This window comes from Stegostoma tigrinum, chromosome 16 (assembly GCF_030684315.1).
Source record: "Stegostoma tigrinum isolate sSteTig4 chromosome 16, sSteTig4.hap1, whole genome shotgun sequence".
Lineage (NCBI taxonomy): Eukaryota > Metazoa > Chordata > Chondrichthyes > Orectolobiformes > Stegostomatidae > Stegostoma > Stegostoma tigrinum.
In genome coordinates this window covers 50,890,986-50,911,231 of record NC_081369.1, presented here as the reverse complement: position 1 = coordinate 50,911,231, position 20,246 = coordinate 50,890,986, and the positions used below count along the sequence as shown (strand labels likewise).

The 20,246-nt window shown below is 42.9% G+C and overlaps 2 protein-coding genes across 3 annotated transcripts in view; both read left to right on the top strand.

The window, feature by feature from the left end:
- The window catches only part of LOC125459995 (forkhead box protein C2-like), a 52,158-nt gene continuing 31,912 nt past the window's right edge, over nucleotides 1-20,246 (top strand). Inside the window, exons 1-2 of one of the 2 annotated variants that reach the window (XM_048547011.2) lie at nucleotides 1-1,505; nucleotides 2,737-2,851. In XM_048547011.2, coding sequence (XP_048402968.1) covers nucleotides 195-1,505; nucleotides 2,737-2,745 — 1,320 coding nt within the window. In that variant the 5' untranslated portion in view covers nucleotides 1-194 and the 3' untranslated portion in view covers nucleotides 2,746-2,851. Of the gene's footprint in view, nucleotides 1,506-2,736; nucleotides 2,852-20,246 lie in introns of those variants that run through there. The other variant, XM_048547012.2, reaches the window with a different exon arrangement.
- Nucleotides 8,988-11,433, top strand: LOC125459994 (forkhead box protein L1-like). Its single transcript, XM_048547010.1, has one exon. The coding sequence runs from the start codon at nucleotides 9,379-9,381 to the stop codon at nucleotides 10,840-10,842; it is 1,464 nt and encodes a 487-aa protein (XP_048402967.1). The 5' UTR covers nucleotides 8,988-9,378; the 3' UTR covers nucleotides 10,843-11,433.

Here is a 20,246-nt window from a genome sequence, read left to right as displayed (position 1 = left end):
AAGCTTTTAGGACTATCTGCGGGCGCGCTCTTAATCAAGGGGACCTTCAGCATTTTTTTCTAAAAAAATAGAGAGAGAGAGAGAGAGAGAACGGATCCACCCCTTCAACCAATAAAGATAATTTCTCAAATACTCGGTCCAAGCAGCATTCTGAGCCGAAAAGTAAAACCAAAAATCAGTCTCACTCCCCGGCGATGCAGGCGCGTTACCCAGTGTCAGACCCCAATGCTCTGGGAGTCGTGCCTTACCTCAGCGATCAAAACTATTATCGAGCCGCCGGCACTTACGGCAGCATGCCCACCCCGATGACTATGTACCCGGGCCACGAGCAGTACGCAACAGGCATGGCGAGATCGTATGGACCCTATCACCATCACCAGCAGCCGGTACCTAAAGACCTAGTCAAGCCTCCTTACAGCTACATCGCCCTGATCACCATGGCCATCCAAAACGCGCCTGATAAGAAAATTACTCTCAATGGGATCTATCAGTTTATCATGGACCGCTTTCCATTCTACCGCGAGAATAAACAGGGCTGGCAGAACAGCATCCGCCACAACTTGTCCCTGAACGAGTGCTTCGTCAAGGTGCCCCGTGACGACAAAAAGCCGGGTAAGGGCAGCTACTGGACGCTGGACCCGGACTCGTACAACATGTTCGAGAACGGCAGCTTCTTGCGGAGGAGGCGGAGGTTCAAGAAGAAAGACGCGGTCAGGGACAAGGAGGAACGCGACCGGCAGCAGAAGGAGGCGAAAGGGGGTCAGCACGTCGCCTCGCAGACCGACACCTGCCCCGAGAAGAAGGTGGTGGTCAAGAACGAAGCGGGCTCGCCCTGTATGCCTGTCATCACCAAGGTCGAGAGCTTGGAGAGCCCGGACAATGGCAGCTTGATCCAGGACAGCCCAAGGAGCGTGGCCTCCACGCCGTCCGTGTCTACAGAGAACTCCATCCCGGATCACAACACAACCAACAGCAACCTCTCCGGCTTCAGCGTGGAAAATATCATGACATTGAGGACATCTCCTCCAGGGGACCTCAGCCCCGTGGCTGTGAGCTCCAGCAGGACTGGTATGGGCTCCTCACTGCCGGTGAACTACCCTCCAACGCAGCAAGCCGTGTACAGCCCAGGATGCACCCACAATATGGACTCCAGTGGAAGTTACCATTGCAGTATGAGAACCATGAGCCTGTACGCGGGGGACAGGAGCAGCCACATGCTGGTACCAACCAGCCTGGAGGATGCTATCTCAGACCACTCCGGCAGCTCCTCCCTGAACGCCATGAATCTGAGCACAGCGCCGGAAGGTGTCCTCAGCCCGAGTCACCCTCAGCAGGCGGGGGCGCCGGCGGGACAAGCCGCTTCCTGGTACCTCAACCACGGAGCAGATCTCAACCACCTCCCGGGCCACACGTTCGCCAGCCAGCAGCAGACTTTCCCCAATGTACGGGAGATGTTTAACTCCCACCGACTCGGCATTGAGAGCTCAGCACTCAATGACCATCAGGTGAGCGGGAATACAAGCTGTCAAATCCCTTACCGATCAACACCGTCAGTATACCGGCATTCAGGGCCATACGCCTACGACTGCAATAAGTATTGATTTAGCAACCAACCTCTCTATCTTCTCATTTAAAGTAAAAGATTGTGTATTGGGAGATGAAAACAAAACCGCAAAAAAAACTTAAGACTGCACATAAAATTGCTGACTGTGACAGTCCAAACTACGGTGTGTGGCCAAACGTGTTGACGACTTGTTGTTAGAAAGTGTGTATGAGGAATCAAAAAACTTAAGACACAGATTTTGTTTAACATTCTTAACATAAGGGAAACCTACTTGAATAACGAAAGTTTAGCAAAGTGGCAACTGCCAAATGTAGGGTCTAAACTGTTTAATGGACCAAGAATCTAACGATGCCTTTTGTGTGTTCTGTTTCTGCAGTTGTTGTTTAATTCAGTCACGTTCCATTTTCCACAGCTAAGATCTTTTTTTCTCTCTCCTGACATTTTGTCCGATGTTGATGCGACGTTATAGATGATGTAAATTGTACGATTTTCTATGGAGGCTACGTTACAGAGCCATTTAATATATTTTAAAGTTCAGTTCACTGGATTTTTTTTAAAAAAAACTGTTCCCCAGCCATTGTAAAGTGCCAAAGCGTAACTGTTATTCAACCTCAGTTTTATAGCTATGTGCCGTGTACAGTGTAATTTTTATTACGTTCTTAACTTCGATATATTTGCTCCGTTTAAAGCCGAAGAACTAATTTATTGGATGCATAGTATTTTTCTAAAACACGAAATCTCTTTTTTTAAAAATAATGACAGTTCTGTATTGCCGACCCTGACTCCTCCGGTCTGTAGTTGATCCTTTTAAGATCATTTCCTTTCTAAGTTCAGTTCATCTTAATTTCTGTATTTATCTTTTAAAAAAACCCAAAATAAATCAGCGTTGATTTTTTTTGCCTTAAGTTAATGTGGCGTAGTGGATTTTTTTCCTGGTTGATTGCATGCTGGCTCGATATTGGCCTTTTGTCTGGTTTATGCAGAATTCTGATAATTACCGTGCATACTTCTACTCTGTCTGTGTTATTGACTGTCGATTAGCTTACCAGAGCGGTAACAGATCGCACGGGCGATAGAGAGTTGACCACATCACACCATTATTTTACTGAGAGCTATAAAGTTTCGAGGCTGTCAAATAGGTGCCCAGGATTAAAAATGATTTTTGTTTTTAGGTTGACTAAAACCCATGAATGTAACTGAGAACAAGTCTACAGCAGACATGTCAAGGATCTGAGGCGACTATGTGAACTCTACGTAATGTCTGAGCCCATAATTTACAGGACAATGTCGTACCCCTATGAAATGCACTTTTGATTACTGTTTGATCCAAATAATTAGTTTTATTTTGCTTCGATAAAATAAACCTTTAGAACTTTAATAAATATGCCGATTCCTAGATGCTCCTGTATGGGATGTGCTGCCCCCTCTTAAAAATATTTATCAATTACAAAGCATAAGATTTGCAAAGTTAAAAGTCCTGAACTATATTTACGTTCCCGAAGCCTTAGAACTTAGAAATTTGAGACGGTGCAGGTCCATTCACTGACAGACTTAGTCATCAATTTTAAATTCATTCATCAGATGTACAAAACCCACCAAACACCAGTTTCAGTTGACTGAAAGAACGGGGCTTGCAGCAGAAAAGCTCATCTCCGCCTAAATGCTAAAACCTGATTACGATTGGCAGAAACTCACAACAAAGCTGAAACCAGGCCGGTATAATTTTACTTTGCAGATATGCTTCCTGAATAGGCCTCAAAGAGCCTGCCACTATCCCCCTGAAGCATTAATTCCACTTGAAGTATTGGATTTAAGTGAAAAGAATGTAACTTATTTTGACAAGTGAAATTTACAGAATTCCGATTGATCTGTGAAATTTAATATCAATTACACGCACAATGTTTTCTGGACATAGTCTTTGATTCAATATTTATTTATGGTGGCGTATTTTATAACGACAGTTACTGGTCTGTGGTGCTCTGACTTGCTGTCATGTAGCAACTCTTAAGGCTTGTAGCCAAATATTCCTCCGGTAGACTCCATTGTAAGCTAGCCTTGGCAGGTTTGGACCTGATATAAGTTACTGGAAAGTGCACCAAGCAAGCCCGAGTTGAATTATAATTGACCAAGAGGCAAGCCATGTGAATAAAAGAATGAGCGTGTTTCTGAGCATACATGCGGGTTCTGTCTCAAATCGGGTCGCTCTATCTTCTCAGGCACAGCCTCCTGGCCTCGGTAGATAGCTGCACCTGTCATTAACAATATCTAGTTGAAAGTCAGCTGCGAATAGAATGCGCAAACATCTGGCGTTGGGTAATCAGAACGGAAGTCTGTCTGGCGCTTTGGGATCCCATTGATTTGCATGATCCAAATAAACTAAAATGTCCAGTGCAAATTTGGAATGAAATGACTCCTCTGTTTCTGTAAAAAAAAAAGCTGTGTATGCGGTTTCATGCCAAGAACCAGGCATGGAAATCGCGTGCATTTTTCCGACAATCTGAGATCAATTTTGTGCTGGCGTTATTATTTTTAATATAATTTTTCAAATTTCGCACGCTACCACACTGAACCCAGCGTGACTACGTTGAATATATTAAGCAACCTGGCAAAGTTTTAAAAGGACGATTTTTTTAAAGAGAAAGAACATGCAGGATGAACTTTGACTCAGTGCTCAATACAAGCGGAATAAGGATTTTACGTTTAGATAGAACAAGCCTGTAAATGTTATAGGCTTATCGCTTGCGTAGATTCAGCTCTGAATAACAACAGGCACTGAGGCTGAATTAGTAAACTGTCTATTTACCACCTAAAGGTGATCCTCTCATTTAAATCCTCTAAATGGAACAAACTATTATCTAGAATCCTACAGTAAATTGTCAACAGAATACTTGGGCCCGCTTCTACTGACTGTTTCCCAGGATAAATTTACCCCTTACATTATTTACTTGAATAAACAGCAAATGTCTCTTCCCGTTTTAAAAATTAAAAAAAAACTCGTTCTCAGGATCATTAGTGGCCAATTGTTACGTAGGTACAGGAGACGGCTTCTCTTTTTCTTTCAAATTCAACATAGAAACCATAAGCCGAAGGGGTTTGCTGATAAAATTAGACATTGGACATTCTCTTGTAAAATTGGCACGGTTCCCATCTACCTGTAATTCAAACACATCCATGTAAGCTATCTTTCTTTAGATTTAAAAAATAAAGACGATTTGTTAACTAGTTCCAGCCCCGTTTAGGAATTGGAATAATACTTTGTCTCGTTTGTAAAGCAATGAATTGACTGAGATAGTGGGAGTCCGTGAGTAAATGGCAGTTATCGTACGGCCACTGATTGAAGGTTTATCCCCTAGGCACGGTTCTCGCATGGGATAAACAAGGTTTGCGTAAAGCACTGTAACAGTTCGGGTTTTCTACAGACTGCGGACCTATTCTTCATGCGGCGTTGATTGGTCGGTCAGCTGCCTGTAGGGCTGGTATAGTTCATGACCGAGATAACAGCCGAAAACAAAAGCCAGTGTAATTGTATATATTGCACCGTATTCTTTAACCGGGAGGGGGCGGGGGTCGGAACATATGGAAATGCAATCGAACCCTGTATTCCTCAGGTTCACAATAAACCAAAACCAGACCAGGACATTTAAAAGTAAAACTGTTTTTCTTTTCAAAACAAAATAAGTGATCATTGAGAGGCGCACCCTGTATTTGTTTATATATACAATACTTATATTTGTTTAATGTGTTTGAAATTGACGCGAACCATTTAATTTATAAGCTGACCAAATACAATTTAGGAGTATTAAAGGCTTTAACCCTGATTACTTGCTATAGTGCGCCAGACATTCAGTATAATTTATGGTCTGGGATGGTAACATGTCTTTCTACTGACATTACCTTACTCGTTTATTTCCGATTTTAATCGTTTCGAATACTGAAACACATGTGGGTACAAAGTGGCATTTTCTTGATCTTTGGCCGACAGCGAAGAATATAATTTAGTTCATGTTCACACAGTACAATGCCATTCCGCTTCCCTTCGGGAAACGGACCCAAAGCTGCAGTTCGGTTGATAATATTAAAACTGTACAGGGCTGAATAATTTCTGTCAGCAATTTGGCAAAGGCTGGTGATTATTTGTTGAAAAGGCAGGAGAACCTGGATTGTTGTCCTAAGGGCAGAGAGGGTCAAAGGGAGATTTGATAAAGATGCTCAAAACCTTGCAGTTTTTTTCTTGTTTTGACAGAGAACTTTCCCATGGCACAAGCAGTGGCAAAGGACACAGTTTTATGCGCATTGGCTAAACAATCAAAGGGCGGATGGGGAAAGCATTTTATTTAACGTACATTAACATTGTGATGACCTGAAATATGCTGCTTGATAGGGTGGTGGAAGCAAATCAAAAATAAGTTTCATAAGGGAATTGGCTGATTGGTCGAAGGGTAATATTTATGGGGCTATGGGGAGAAAGCCGGATAGAGGGGCTAATTAAGGCATTTTTTTTCAAACAGACCTCACAGACATGACGTTCCGAATTGTCTCCTGTGCTGTACCATCCTATGGTTCACTCAAGTTACGAAAGCAAAACTGAATTTATTTCCAGTCTCATATAACGTTTGTCAGCTTTTCCGGGGAAAAATAAGGCGATTAAACATTGCAACTTTTGATACGAAGGGTGTGATATAACAGCAACGAGTCAAATAGTTTTAATAATAATTACTCACCGAACGGTGCGCATTACTTTCTTAATTACAGCGCTCAGACATATATATGTAAGATACTTGCCACGTAGCTGAAAGCACCTCCTATGTAACCACTGATTGAGGTGCAGTGACTGATTTAGCGTAAATAAAACAACGCGGGTCATGTTCACAGTTCTTCAGATTGCAAACGCGATCTTGTATAATGCACCACGAAATGTACAGCCGTTCACGTCGTGGTGAAAAAAAATCTGGACTGAATTTGGAGAGCGCAATGCGAATACTTAACGTTATGGCAGTCGATCTTATTGCAATCAGATGGTTTAAATATCGTTTATCAGGAAATAATTTTGACCGTAGGGATCTGTTCAGTGTTATTTGAAAATGATACTCTTTTAAATCTATTACTGATACTTTGTGGGCTTCTCATGGCCAACAATTCGTCCTGGCTGGATCGGGTCGGGCCGGTTAACGTAGTCAGATCGAAACCTGTCAGCGTTTATCCAGCCGCCGAATCTCTGCGAAAGTCATTATTGCTTCTCAGATTTCAATTTGAAGTTAATTACTGAAATGACAAGCACAACCCTCACTCACTTCATCATTCAAGCCTATCCTTGATGTGCGTAGATTGCAGCGTGTGAAGCTGAAATGAAAGCTTCTGAAGGGTTGTTGCAATGTGAATAATTACACTAAGGAGCATCCTTGCCATGAAAACATCAAGTGCTGGACTAAGGCAGCAAGATCACCCTTCGCACGTGATAATTCCTTTCCCTACTGGGATTGGACATCCTCCATGTCATTTTTTTTATTTTTCTTGCCTAGATTTCTCTTGGATGAGACGTTCCTTCAACCAAAGACTTTAAAATAAATGGGCAAACAAAACATTTCGTTTATTTTTTTTCGGTGAACAATACGAAGGGTGGACGACTTTCAGTGTTACCTCAGTAGACCATGTAATTAAACTCGGATAATTCAGTCCCGCTGTGAAAGCCACACTCTAAGGTATTGGGCCGGACAGGGAAAGATAAGCAGTGAACTTGTCGCAAAGGTTCCTTTAACACAAACTCATGTGAACAAGTGTATCAAGTACTGAAGTTGATCAAAATTAAAGGTTTATTTTCACATTATAAACAAAAGTTGCAAAAAAAGAGCTGAATAACTCATTTATTTAAGCTGGAGTCCTTACCGTCTTAATATCGCAAAACGTCTTAATATTTAGACAGAAATCAGTTCGTTTATTTGTTTTTAAAAAAAATTATCAGGACGATTTTGCAACTATTAGCGACCAGATTGAGGAAAAGAGGATTCAGAATAAACTGAAAACATCTCATGTGTAAACTTCAGGCAGAGAGAAGTCTGTAGTTGTGGGTTAACAGGATGTCTGCATTTGGTGTTTTATTTTGACTGAACGAAACACAAGCGTCTAACGTTCTATTTTTGGAAAATGGCAAAAAAAGTTACTCCAGCCCCGAAGAGGTTAACAGGATGTACACATACTGTGTTTTTTTTAACATCTTCATGCCAGAAGGACAAAACATGCAGTTGTTGAACTTACCATAAATAAATGAAAATAAAAATGCCATTTCAAGGCATAAAGTTACCGTTATCATTTGCTAGCAAGAAGCATTGCAACATCCTTTTTCTGGAGGCAAGCATGGAAGTGTGGGGGAGTTACCTAGCCTGAACTAGACTGAAAAAAACAGGCAACTTAAGTACACAGCCACCTATTTGAATTTCAGGATTTGTTTCATGAGACTCCCTTGGGTTTTGTTTTGCCCTTGCACTGTCTCATATTTACTAATAGCCCCTCCTCATCCAATTCCACTCACTTCACAGAGATATCCGGGGTGACTTTTGACGGTCTGAAATTGCTTCGCATCTGCCAAGCAAATCATTGCTTCAGCACTACTTTGAAAACCCTTGCTCCAAATTCTGGCCAAATTTCAAACCGTGCATTCGCACTCTCACTTCTGATCGCGTTTCGATGTTTCACACGACTCGAGTGACAGAAAAGAAAGTGTTTCTCCATCAAAGCTATTGCAACACACTTCACAATTCATCTTTGCACAATTGGCACAGTTATATTCACTCAATGAACAAACGTTTTCAAGTCCGAAGCGACTAGCGTTCTATGTAAGCACTGGACAGCTGTGATTACTTGTAAAGTTGTTATAATCCCCATTCTTGCTGTAAACAGGAAAAGTATAGAACATAAAGCAAGAGGCATACATTAACAATGCAAGTGGTCCACGAAAGAGACTTTTTTGTCACTCTTTGCCAAGTTCCCCTTTTATGGAATTCTGTCGCTTGGAATTTGCCTTCTTCGTAAGTCCTCTTCCTGACAGCCTCCGGCCCAACCTGTGCCTTGCAGATGGTTGCACAAAAAATGACCAGCTGCGTACAACAACAGCAAAAAGCACACACAAAAAAACAATGAAAGTGCCACCATCCGTTTAAAGTCACCGTGATTGAGGAATATCTGAAGTCGTGATAGATTCGCACAGATTAAAAGAAGTATGCATATGTTGCAGAAGTTTGAGTCTTTTTGGATTTTGTTGGTAACTGTGTTTGTGTGCTTAGAGAATCAGCGGTGGACGTGATATTTCAAACATCAGATCAGTGCGTTTATGTATTGGGTGCCCGGAAATTTTTCCAAATAAACACAGCTTGATTCAACTTGGGTGGGCAGACTTATCAACAGACTAATTCTATAAACAAATGAACGAACAACCAAGCAAGCGATTGGCTGGTACCTCGAAGACACGTGGAGAAGTCTTAGGCTTTTTTTTGCAATGAAATTTAATTAATGTGGGTGGGCTGAGAATAAAACGACTGTTTATCATAGACAATTTATTTTCCAGTGCAAAGTCAACATAAAATAGCAACTTACAACAATTATTTAACATTTTAAGCCATGACGAAGGGACAAAGTGGGAACAATCTTAAGAGAGGCAGTACTCACATTTGCTGAACTGTAGCACACAGGGTCTGTGGTGGACTCCTGCAAGTCCACATTTTTTTTGTTGTAAACTGTGATTTCTTTTGGAAGTTTGAAAGAAAAGAAGAGGCAGAGAGAAAAAAAAGAATAGTTTTGCTCAGGCGACGCCGGGAACAGCTATGAACCATATCTATAGCAATCAGTTGCAGCAACTCAGAGGGTCAGGATCTACAATGGGCCTGAACAGTAGTTCTTCAGTGTACCTATATGGAGGGGACAGTAGGATGTTCCCTTCCTTGGGATTCAGTGGAAATAACGTGATGGCCAGGCACGAGCCTCCTCAAAAGCCTCCATACAGTTACATTGCCCTGATTGCCATGGCGATCAAAAGTGTCCCTGAACAGAGAGTGACTTTGAACGGCATCTACCAATTCATCATGGAGCGCTTCCCATTTTACCATGACAACAAGCAAGGATGGCAAAACTCCATCAGGCACAACCTCTCACTGAACGACTGCTTTGTCAAAGTCCCCAGGGAGAAGGGCAAACCTGGAAAGGGGAGTTACTGGACCCTGGATCCGAGATGCACGGACATGTTTGAAAATGGCAACTACAGACGGAGAAAAAGAAAGGCCAAGTCCCAAGGAGCTCAGGAGCAGATGGAGAGGAAGAGGGCCAAATCAGAAACTGGTGAAGAGTGCACGAAGGCTGACGAGTCTCCCAAGCCTGGATTTGACCATGACATCAAACCAAGACCCAACTCATCTGACCCGGAGAACTTCAAACAAGCCGGCGATTCGTCAGACAGAGCGCGTTCAGGAAATTTGAGAACTCAAAGCGGCGGAAAGAAACAAAATGATTGCCATCCTGAGTTGGCACCGTCAAGCATCGGGGGCAAAAATGTCAAGGCACTGAGGTGTGACGAAGTAACTTTTCTTTATCCGCCTGCTGCGGAGTCTATTGACCAGGCGGTGACCCATCCAGTCCAACGTCGTGTGTGGACCAACTCTTCCTCACCAGCTCTTCCGCCTGCCGTGTCCTTCCCTCCTCCAACCGCTGCCTCTGGTGCATTTGGATTCACGGCCTTGCCAGGGCAAGATGGATCCACAGGCCCTTGCATGAAGGGGAACCAAGGTGAGGAGATGCCAGGAAGAGCGACGAAGGCAGACTCGCCTACGCCGGCCGAACCATCTTCTAGTTCTCAGCCATCACCTCGGGGTATCAACTCAGCCCGGGTTGTGAGAACCCCCGGAAATCAAGCACTGAGCTCCCCCTCAGTGGTTGGAAACAGCAGCCATCAGAACAGAGGACAGAAAGCTGGTAATAGCTCCAACTCACACAGTGCACGGTCCAAGAGTTTTAGCATAGAAAGTATCCTATCCAGAGAAAGCCATCACAGCGACACCAGTTGTGAAAGTGACCAGCTTGGTAAAAATTCAACTTCAAAAATGAATTTAACACACCTACCCAATAGATGTTTCGGCAATTCGCTTTTAGATACCTCGACTAAAGTCTACGCCGCTTTAAACACTTCTTTGCCGTTTGATTCACATCACTTACCTGGTAAATATTATCAAATCGGTTTTCCTTTTTACTCGTACCTTCCCTTAACCTGTTCAGAAACATGTTTCAATTTTAAATAGATCAGTAATTTATCATAAATCACCTGATCACCTTCTATGGTACGACAACAAATATTTGACCGAAGCCTCAAACATCTGTCGGATGACAACGTTTTTATTGAACTTTTTGTGAATTGAATATTTAAATACCTACAGTGTGTAGGTAGATTAATTTTATGAGAAGCGATGGGTTAATTGTTTCCAGCAGTTAAAACAGACCCATGGCAATGAACCCCCTATTATCATCTCTTGGGCGGGGATTTTTTATAAACCGATGAGAGGGATCTCTCCATTTATGTGGCGCCTGATCATGCCTCAGAGGGGGTTTCATATACATTGAAACTAAGTCGAGTTAAACGGGGTATCGTTTTAGTTGCTGCATCCAGAGCTTTTAGATGATACAAATCCCATTAGCTCACCAGTAAACGTTCCGCTTGCTTAAGCCAGCACATCCTGATATCAACCATTATATGAGATAGACCCCAGCTGTATTCATGTATATCTGGGCGAAAACAATGTCTTTATTCCGTACAATCAAGTTTAGTTTTATTCCCTTACCATCCCGCACGCTAAAGAACGCTTCATTTCTTGCAGAGGACTTTTGACGTCTAGTGTAACTTCTGTTGACTACACTGTTTTGCTGATATGTAATATAGAATAAAATATCTGTTGAACTATTTCGATTGAATAGCGTATCACTTGTTATTTCATTTCGACAAGTTGTGTTATCTATGCCGCTTTGTTTGGTTTTTCACCCCTCTCCCCATCAAACCGAGATGTTTCAACAACGTATTGAATAACGGGAACGGGAACACAGCACCTGGCCCTTGTTCATACCAGGTGAAACCGCTTGAGCCGAACCCGATGATGTCATTTACTTTTGGAAGCGCCGTCACTTTCTGCGCGAATTAGCGGCTGCCGAGGTTTCCATAGTTTTGTAACAGAATGGGGAAAAGTGCAGACTCAAGTGTAATCCTGTTCACTCGGGTAATTTGTACGACTGTCGCACAGAACAAGGCATTCTCTGATTCTGCAGCAACAAGCTTAGGTGTCTTGAGAAAATGTTTCTAACGATTCCACACCACAAGTTGGGCGATTACACCAAACGCCAGCCGCGCTAAACTTTATTGTGCCAAGGAGGTGCTAAGATGTTAAGGCGACAATCGTTCTATAATCTAAACTAGTTGTGTTTAAAGATAGTGACTATAATATCATTGCTAATGGTAATTCAAGCACCAGGGCTCATAGAAGACCGACAGCTGTTTATTTTGGTAGGCGGAATTCCCCTCTAATAGTTAATTGAATTACCCAATCCATTTAAAAATATGTTACAGGGCCCTTCGCTGTTAAGGTTAGAAAACATACATCGAAATTATTCTTTTCTCCTCAAAGCGACATCCTTTAAAAAAAACTTTTAAAAAAGCGGGCGTGTTAGGAGAGTCAGAGCCGGACTGGAGAGTGTACAAGCGGAATGGGAGTAGGAAAAAGATCCAACACTTGACGGAGGTCCCGCGTCTGAACAAAGCTCCCTTTCAAAACAGCACCGAATTCCCACAGCTCGGGAGAGTTTGAAGGTTTTCTGTGGAAACGCTACTCTCTGCACGTTGGAGTCTGCAATCTTTCCACTCCCGTGTAACTTTCATAACACAGGTCATACCAGGAGGTGCTGTGCTTTCACCTTTTGTTTTAACTTAAAGGTGCCGAGAGGACACCTGTCTGAAGCAAGAGATTTAAAATACTCAGCGTCGCTCTGAAAGAAAACATTTTCTTTAGATTTAGGAAAAGTGACAATTTTCTATTACATCATATTTTATCATTTCTAATGCCAATTGCTATCAAATAAACAGGGCGGGAAAAATAAGAAAATCCGGGTCTAAGTGAATGTTTAGCTCACATTTATAATAAAATTGGGTATCGCACGTATGCCGTAAGGTAAAACGATTGATCTTTTCTTTATTGAAGTAACTTAAAAGAATGACCACGAATACAGTTTCACATCGAAGTAATTCTCAATAACTAGCGATTTTTAAAATCTGAATTGTAATAAAGTATTATCACCGGCTATTTTTATGCTCAATTTTAACAGAAAGACAATACTTGTCCACTACCAACGGGGCCGAGGCAATCGGAGCAACGGATTGCATTATTTACAAATTTTAGACAGAAATGAAAGCAGAATGATATTAAAGTTATTTTAATGTAGTCAAGATTTTGCTTCCGAGAGATGAAGAGAGAGACCGCGTGTTGCAGTCCTCAAAGTAACATTTTCAGGTGTCTCGAGACTGACCTGTAAACAAAGGCACTGATCTGGCGAGATCAGACATTGGCAAAGTAAACTTCAAACTATCTCCAAAGTATCAGCTCGTTGGAAGTTCTGGGTAATACCACTGTCCCTACTGAGCCTGTGTGAAAATGGTTTGTTTTAATGTAACCTAAGACGAAAGAAATAAACCTCTTGGTTTTCGGTCCCCCTCCCAGGATTCTTGTTTTTATATGTATGTGGGGTGCACTTGAGGAATGTGCATAAACGTAAATAAACTTCATCAGATTGCTGCAAAGAACCAAGACGTTTGCAAGTATTTCCTGTTTAGAGAATTTTTTTAATCAAATGCTCTCATGCACAGAACAGTTCCTTTCCAAATAATTCTATACAGTGCACTTCAAAGTACACGTTACACAGTAAATCTCAAGATGACTATACAATGAACATAAATATGTACAGCACTGGCTATGACCTTTGTGAGCCGCATAGGCCTCGTGTTTCATTGCGCTTTGAAAGCTCTTGGCTATTTCCACTGCGTGTATATTTAGGCACCTCTCCGTGTTCTCGTATGTATTGATGTGCATGAGTCAGATTAAAACTACTATTCTTAAGGAGACTAATTAGCTGGACATACTGATTTCAAATCAAATAATTTGACTGATTCACATCCAGAGCAAATGTAGTTATTTGGAGTTTAATAATCAACATACAATTCCTACCATAACAACTGCATATTTCTTTGAATGCATACGGTAATAGAAATAAAATGTGATCCTACCTGTATATTGACTCACATGTAAAAAAATGTTTTGTCCTGTGTCTTGCTCCTGATTTCAGGGGCAATAATCTTCATTGAATTGGCATTGCGAGCAAGAGAACAAAAGCCTCACAATATTCCACTTAAGGTCACTAGGTAAAATAATTTGTCACTGAAAATGACATTCTTATTTTGGATTATGGGCTGCATTGTTCTACAAAACGATTAGCTAAGGAACCACAATGTGGAAAATAAGCCTGAGGCAAGCCTTTAATCAACCTTATCCACTAGTAGGTGATGCTAGTGGTGAAAGGAATAGACATTTTACCCAGTGGCATTGGATAAAGGAGCACCATTATAAATTAAGCATGGCAAGAGAATTATTTTGTGGTTGAAATTGCAGAATTAATTTTCATGATTTAAATTGATACTTATTTCAATATTTTGTTAAGAATTTCAGAGCTGAGAAATGTAACATCTATCCAGTGTCATCATCAGGCATTTCCGAATCAGGTACAGCAAAAATTTAATTGTTCCATATTAAAATATCAACAATGTGAAATGCCTCTCATTGATACTATTACCATCAGAGTTAGCATGAATAACAAATGATTTCTAACTTACGATTAGCTTTCTCTAAAGTTATTGCTGGGAGCAATTTTACCCCATCCTACTTTAACCCCTGCTTGGGGTTACTGTACCAGGAATTTATATTCCACATATCAGTAATCCATGAGACTACACTAATTCTCTAGTTATTTTGTAAATTCAAAACCAATATGCTGTGAATGTTAAGTATAGCAGAAAAATAGCATTTTCAATTAATTGTAAAGGTTACTGTGATGGCCAACAGCAAACAGATAGAAACTATACTACTTTGATAGTGACCTGCGAGTAGCAACTGCAGGAACAGGTGAAAAAGAGAGTAAAAACAAATTTTCTAAGTAGTTAATTTATCAGTGCCATTAAAGAAATATGTAGGAACATAAAATTAAGAACTGGCCTTTCAGCTCCTCAATATCCTACTGCTCAATGAATTGTGGCTTATTTTTATATATCAACTTCACCCAATCACTTTGGTTCCATCTTCCTTGGTACCTTTTGCTCGGAAAAGCCAATTGATGTGTGATTTAAAACTACTGATTGAGTTGGATCAACTATTTTACCTCATCTCCTGAATGGCCTGGCTCTGATTTGTAAGATATTGTCCCTTGTCCTTTATCAGCAAGAAGATTTCCAATCAATTCTTTCAAAATGCAAAATCTCTGAATTACTTGCAATAATTATATTTATACAAAAATATAATTCTATTTTTGTGATCTTTCCCCATATTTTAATCTTTGGTGCCTTGGCAACATTCTGGTGAATCAGTGCTGCACTTCTAAGGCCAATAAATCATTTTTAAGTTGCCTTTCCTAGAATTAAAGACAGATCTTCAGATGTGATCTAACCAGACCTTTGACCAGGTGTAGCAAAGCATCCACCTTTATATTTTGAGGTAACACGGTGTAAGGCTGGATGAACACAGCAGGCCAAATAGTATTGGAGGAGCAGGAAAGCTGATATTTCGGGTCTGGACCCTTCTTCTGAAAATTTATGTATATGTTAATATGTACTTTTATATCCTTACCTTCTAATTAGGAACATTACCATCTAATGGCCCCTGTCATTTTTTAAAAATCTGTACATTTTATTGATGTGCAGCCCTTGAACTGCCACTGTTTCTAGATTTTCATCGTGTTAAGAAAACCCAGATTTTATGTTTTAGCACAAAGTACTCACATTTAGGTGCATTGAAAGTGCTCATATTAAATTAACAAATGTTCCTTTGCAATTATTTTGTCCCATCTACACTACTTACTATGTCACCTAACTTCATATTAACAACAAACTCATGTATTTATCATTCTTCTTTACCATCTAAGTCATCAATAAAAATAATGAATTATTTACAGCCTGAGCACAGAAACTTGTGCAACAATGACACCCAATTTTTTTCCAATTTGGTACTTATTCATTACCTCTAGACTCTGTCTTCTACATAACCAATCTTCTAACTGTTTCAATAATAAACTTTCAAACGTTTGAGTTTTCATTTTTCGTGACAATATCTTATGTGGAAACTTTTTGAGGGCCTTCCAGAAGTCCATGCACACTGCATCCATAGACATTCTTCTGTATAATACTACGGTTTCTCATAAACATAATAAGCATAACCTATTTATTGGATTTTACACTGGCTGCCTCTACACTGTGCAAATTTCTCTAAGTGCTCAATCATGTCTGTTCTTCACTATAGAATCCAAAATTAGACTTGCAAGTCTATATATCAATACTTCCATTCTCCCAGACTGTTCCAAATTGCTTCAACCAATTAAGCACTTTTGAAATGTAGTTTCTGTTGCAACATCGGAAAATGCAGTAGCGAATGTATACAAGACAATTAGATAATAAAGTCTAGATAATGTATTCAAGTGATGTTGGCCCAGGGAAAGACACTAGTCAGAACTCCAGGAGAATGGTTTCCTTTGGCTAGAGTCATGGGTCTTCCACATCCACCTGAGGAAACGCAGAGCTTCAGTTGAACAGTTTTTCTGAAAGCTGACAGCTCTAACAAACAGTGTTGCACATTTTGGAGCAGGGTTTGAACTCAAAATGCTCTTCCTGACTCAGATGAAACTTTGTTATCCCCAACCCAAGATTGGCATTTAGAAAACAATGCAGGTAAAGAAAGATTGTTACAACATAAATGCGAGTAAGAACTTGAAATATGCTTGACATTTATAGCCATTTAAGTGATTATACATTACTCAACTGGCTGATGATGGTTGCAACCACAGTATGTTTTCTGAATTTAAGATAGTGTAATTATACGTTTTATTCTAAAGTGTGATGAAATGTTCAAAACTATTTGATTTGATTGATTAAATGTAGTCACATGTACCTAAGTACAGCGAAAAGCTTTGTTTGCAAAGAGATCATAGTTGGTAAGGACATACAGAACACAGGGAGCTTAGACAGAGTGAGGCATGCAGATTACATTGCATAGGAGGTGCACAAAGCAAGATCAACATTAACAGATCAATATTATTTGAAGTTAGAGAGTCCATTCATCAGTCTAATAACGACAGAGATGAGGCAGTTCTAGAACCTGTTGATGGATGTTCAAGCTCCTGTATCTTCTACCTGATGGAAAAGGTCATCAGAGAGCATTACAGGGTGGGAGGGGTCTTTGACAATGTTGGCAGCCTTTCTGCTGCAATGAGATGTGGAATTGGAGTCTAGGAATGGAAGGTTGGCTTCCATGGTGGCCTTGGCTTCCTTCTGTAGTTTCTTACATTCCTGGGCATAGCAGTTGCCATACCAGGCCATTATTCAACCAGATAACATGGTTTCTATGGAGAATCTGTAAAGTTGGTGAGGATTCTTATCGACATACTGAATTTCTCAAGCCACCTGAGGAAAAAGAGGTATTGTTGTGCCTTGATAATGGGAACTGCAGATGCTGGAGAATCCAAGACAATAAAATGTGAGGCTGGATGAACACAGCAGCCCAGCAGCATCTCAGGAGCACAAAAGCTGACGTTTCGGGCCTAGACCCTTCATCAGAGAGGGGGATGGGGTGAGGGTTCTGGAATAAATAGGGAGAGAGGGGGAGGCGGACGGAAGATGGAGAGAAAAGAGGATAGGTAGAGAGGAGAGTATAGGTGGGGAGGTGGGGAGGGGATAGGTCAGTCCAGGGAAGACGGACAGGTCAAGGAGGTGGGATGAGGTTAGTAGGTAGGAGATGGAGGTGCGGCTTGGGGTGGGAGGAAGGGATGGGTGAGAGGAAGAACAGGTTAGGGAAGCAGAGACAGGTTGGACTGGTTTTGGGATGCAGTGGGTGGAGGGGAAGAGCTGGGCTGGTTGTGTGGTGCAGTGGGGGGAGTGGATGAACTGGGCTGGTTTTGGGGTGCGGTGGGAGAAGGGGAGATTTTGAAGCTGGTGAAGTCCACATTGATACCATTGGCTGCAGGGTTCCCAAGCGGAATATGAGTTACTGTTCCTGCAACCTTCAGGTGGCATCATTGTGGCACTGCAGGAGGCCCATGATGGACATATCATCTAAAGAATGGGAGGGGGAGCGGAAATGGTTTGCGACTGGGAGGTGCAGTTGTTTATTGCGAACCGAGCGGAGGTGTTCTCCAAAGCGGTCCCCAAGCCTCCGCTTGGTTTCCCCAATGTAGAGGAAGCCACACCGGGTACAATGGATGCAGTATACCACATTGGCAGATGTGCAGGTGAACGTCTGCTTAATATGGAAAGTCACCTTAGGGCCTGGGATGGGGGTGAGGGAGGAGGTGTGGGGGCAAGTGTAGCATTTCCTGCGGTTGCAGGGGAAGGTGCCGGGTGTGGTGGGATTGGAGGGCAGTGTGGAGCGAACAAGGGAGTCACGGAGAGAGTGGTCTCTCCGGAAGGCAGACAAGGGTGGGGATGGAAAAATGTCTTGGGTGTTGGGGTCGGATTGTAGATGGCAGAAGTGTCGGAGGATGATGCGTTGTATCATCCGGAGGTTGGTGGGGTGGTGTGTGAGAACGAGGGTGATCCTCTTTGGGCGGCTGAGGCAGGAGCGGGGTGTGAGGGATGTGTTGCGGGAAATGCGGGAGACGCAGTCAAGGGTGTTCTCGACCACTGTGGGGGGAGAGTTGCGGTCCTTGAAGAACTTGGACATCTGTGATGTGCGGGAGTGGAATGCCTCACCGTGGGAGCAGATGCGGCGGAGGCGGAGGAATTGGGAATAGGGAATGGAATTTTTGCAGGAGGATGGGTGGGAGGAGGTGTATTCTAGGTAGTTGTGGGAGTCGGTGGGCTTGAAATGGACATCAGTTACATGCTGGTTGCCTGAGATGGAGACTGAGAGGTCCAGGAAGGTGAGGGATGTGCTGGAGATGGCCCAGGTGAACTGAAGGTTGGGGTGGAAGGTCACCAACACCTTCCACCCCAACCTTCAGTTCACCTGGGCCATCTCCAGCACATCCCTCACCTTCCTGGACCTCTCAGTCTCCATCTCAGGCAACCAGCTTGTAACTGATGTCCATTTCAAGCCCACCGACTCCCACAGCTACCTAGAATACACCTCCTCCCACCCATCCTCCTGCAAAAATTCCATCCCCTATTCCCAATTCCTCCGCCTCCGCCGCATCTGCTCCCACGATGAGGCATTCCACTCCCGCACATCCCAGATGTCCACGTACTTCAAGTACCGCAACTTTCCCCCCACAGTGGTCGAGAACGCCCTTGACCACGTCTCCCGCATTTCCTGCAACACATCCCTCACACCCCGCCTCCGCCTCAACCGCCCAAAGAGGATCACCCTCGTTCTCACACACCACCCCACCAACCTCCGGATACAACGCATCATCCTCCGACACTTCCGCCATCTACAATCCGACCCCACCACCCAAGACATTTTTCCATCCCCACCCTTGTCTGCTTTCCGGAGAGACCACTCTCTCCGTGACTCCCTTGTTCGCTCCACACTGCTCTCTAAATCCACCACACCCGGCACTTTCCCATGCAACCGCAGGAAATGCTCACTTGCCCCCACACCACTTCCCTCACCCCTGTCCCAGGCCCCAAGATGACTTTCCCTATTAAGCAGAGGTTCACCTGCACATCTGCCAATGTGGTGTACTGCATCCATTGTACCCGGTGTGGCTTCCTCTACATTGGGGAAACCAAGCGGAGGCTTGGGGACCGCTTTGCAGAACACCTCCGCTCAGTTCGCAATAAACAACTGCACCTCCCAGTCGCAAACCATTTCCACTCCCGCTCCCATTGTTTAGATTACATGTCCATCATGGGCCTGCTGTAGTGCCACAATGATGCCACCTGAAGGTTGCAGGAACAGCAACTCATATTCCGCTCTGGAACCCTGCAGCCCAATGGTATCAATGTGGACTTCACCACCTTCAAAATCTCCCCTTCCCCCACCGCATCCCAAAACCAGCCCAGTTTGTCCCCTCCCCCCACTGCACCATACAACCAGCCCAGCTCTTCCCCTCCACCCACTGCATCCCAAAACCAGTCCAACCTGTCTCTGCTTCCCTAACCTGTTCTTCCTCTCACCCATCCCTTCCTCCCACCCCAAGCCGCACCTCCATCTCCTACCTACTAACCTCATCCCACCTCCTTGACCTGTCCATCTTCCATGGACTGACCTATCCCCTCCCCACCTCCCCACCTATACTCTCCTCTCTACCTATCTTCTTTTCTCTCCATCTTCGGTCCGCCTCCCCCTCTCTCCCTATTTATTCCAGAACCCTCACCCCATCCCCATCTCTGATGAAGGGTCTAGGCCCGAAACGTCAGCTTTTGTGCTTCTGAAACGCTGCTGGGCCTGCTGTGTTCATCCAGCCTCACATT

Excerpts from the sequence above, each read along its gene's own strand:
- LOC125459994 (XM_048547010.1), top strand. The coding sequence starts at position 9,379 with ATGAACCATATCTATAGCAATCAGTTGCAGCAACTCAGAGGGTCAGGA.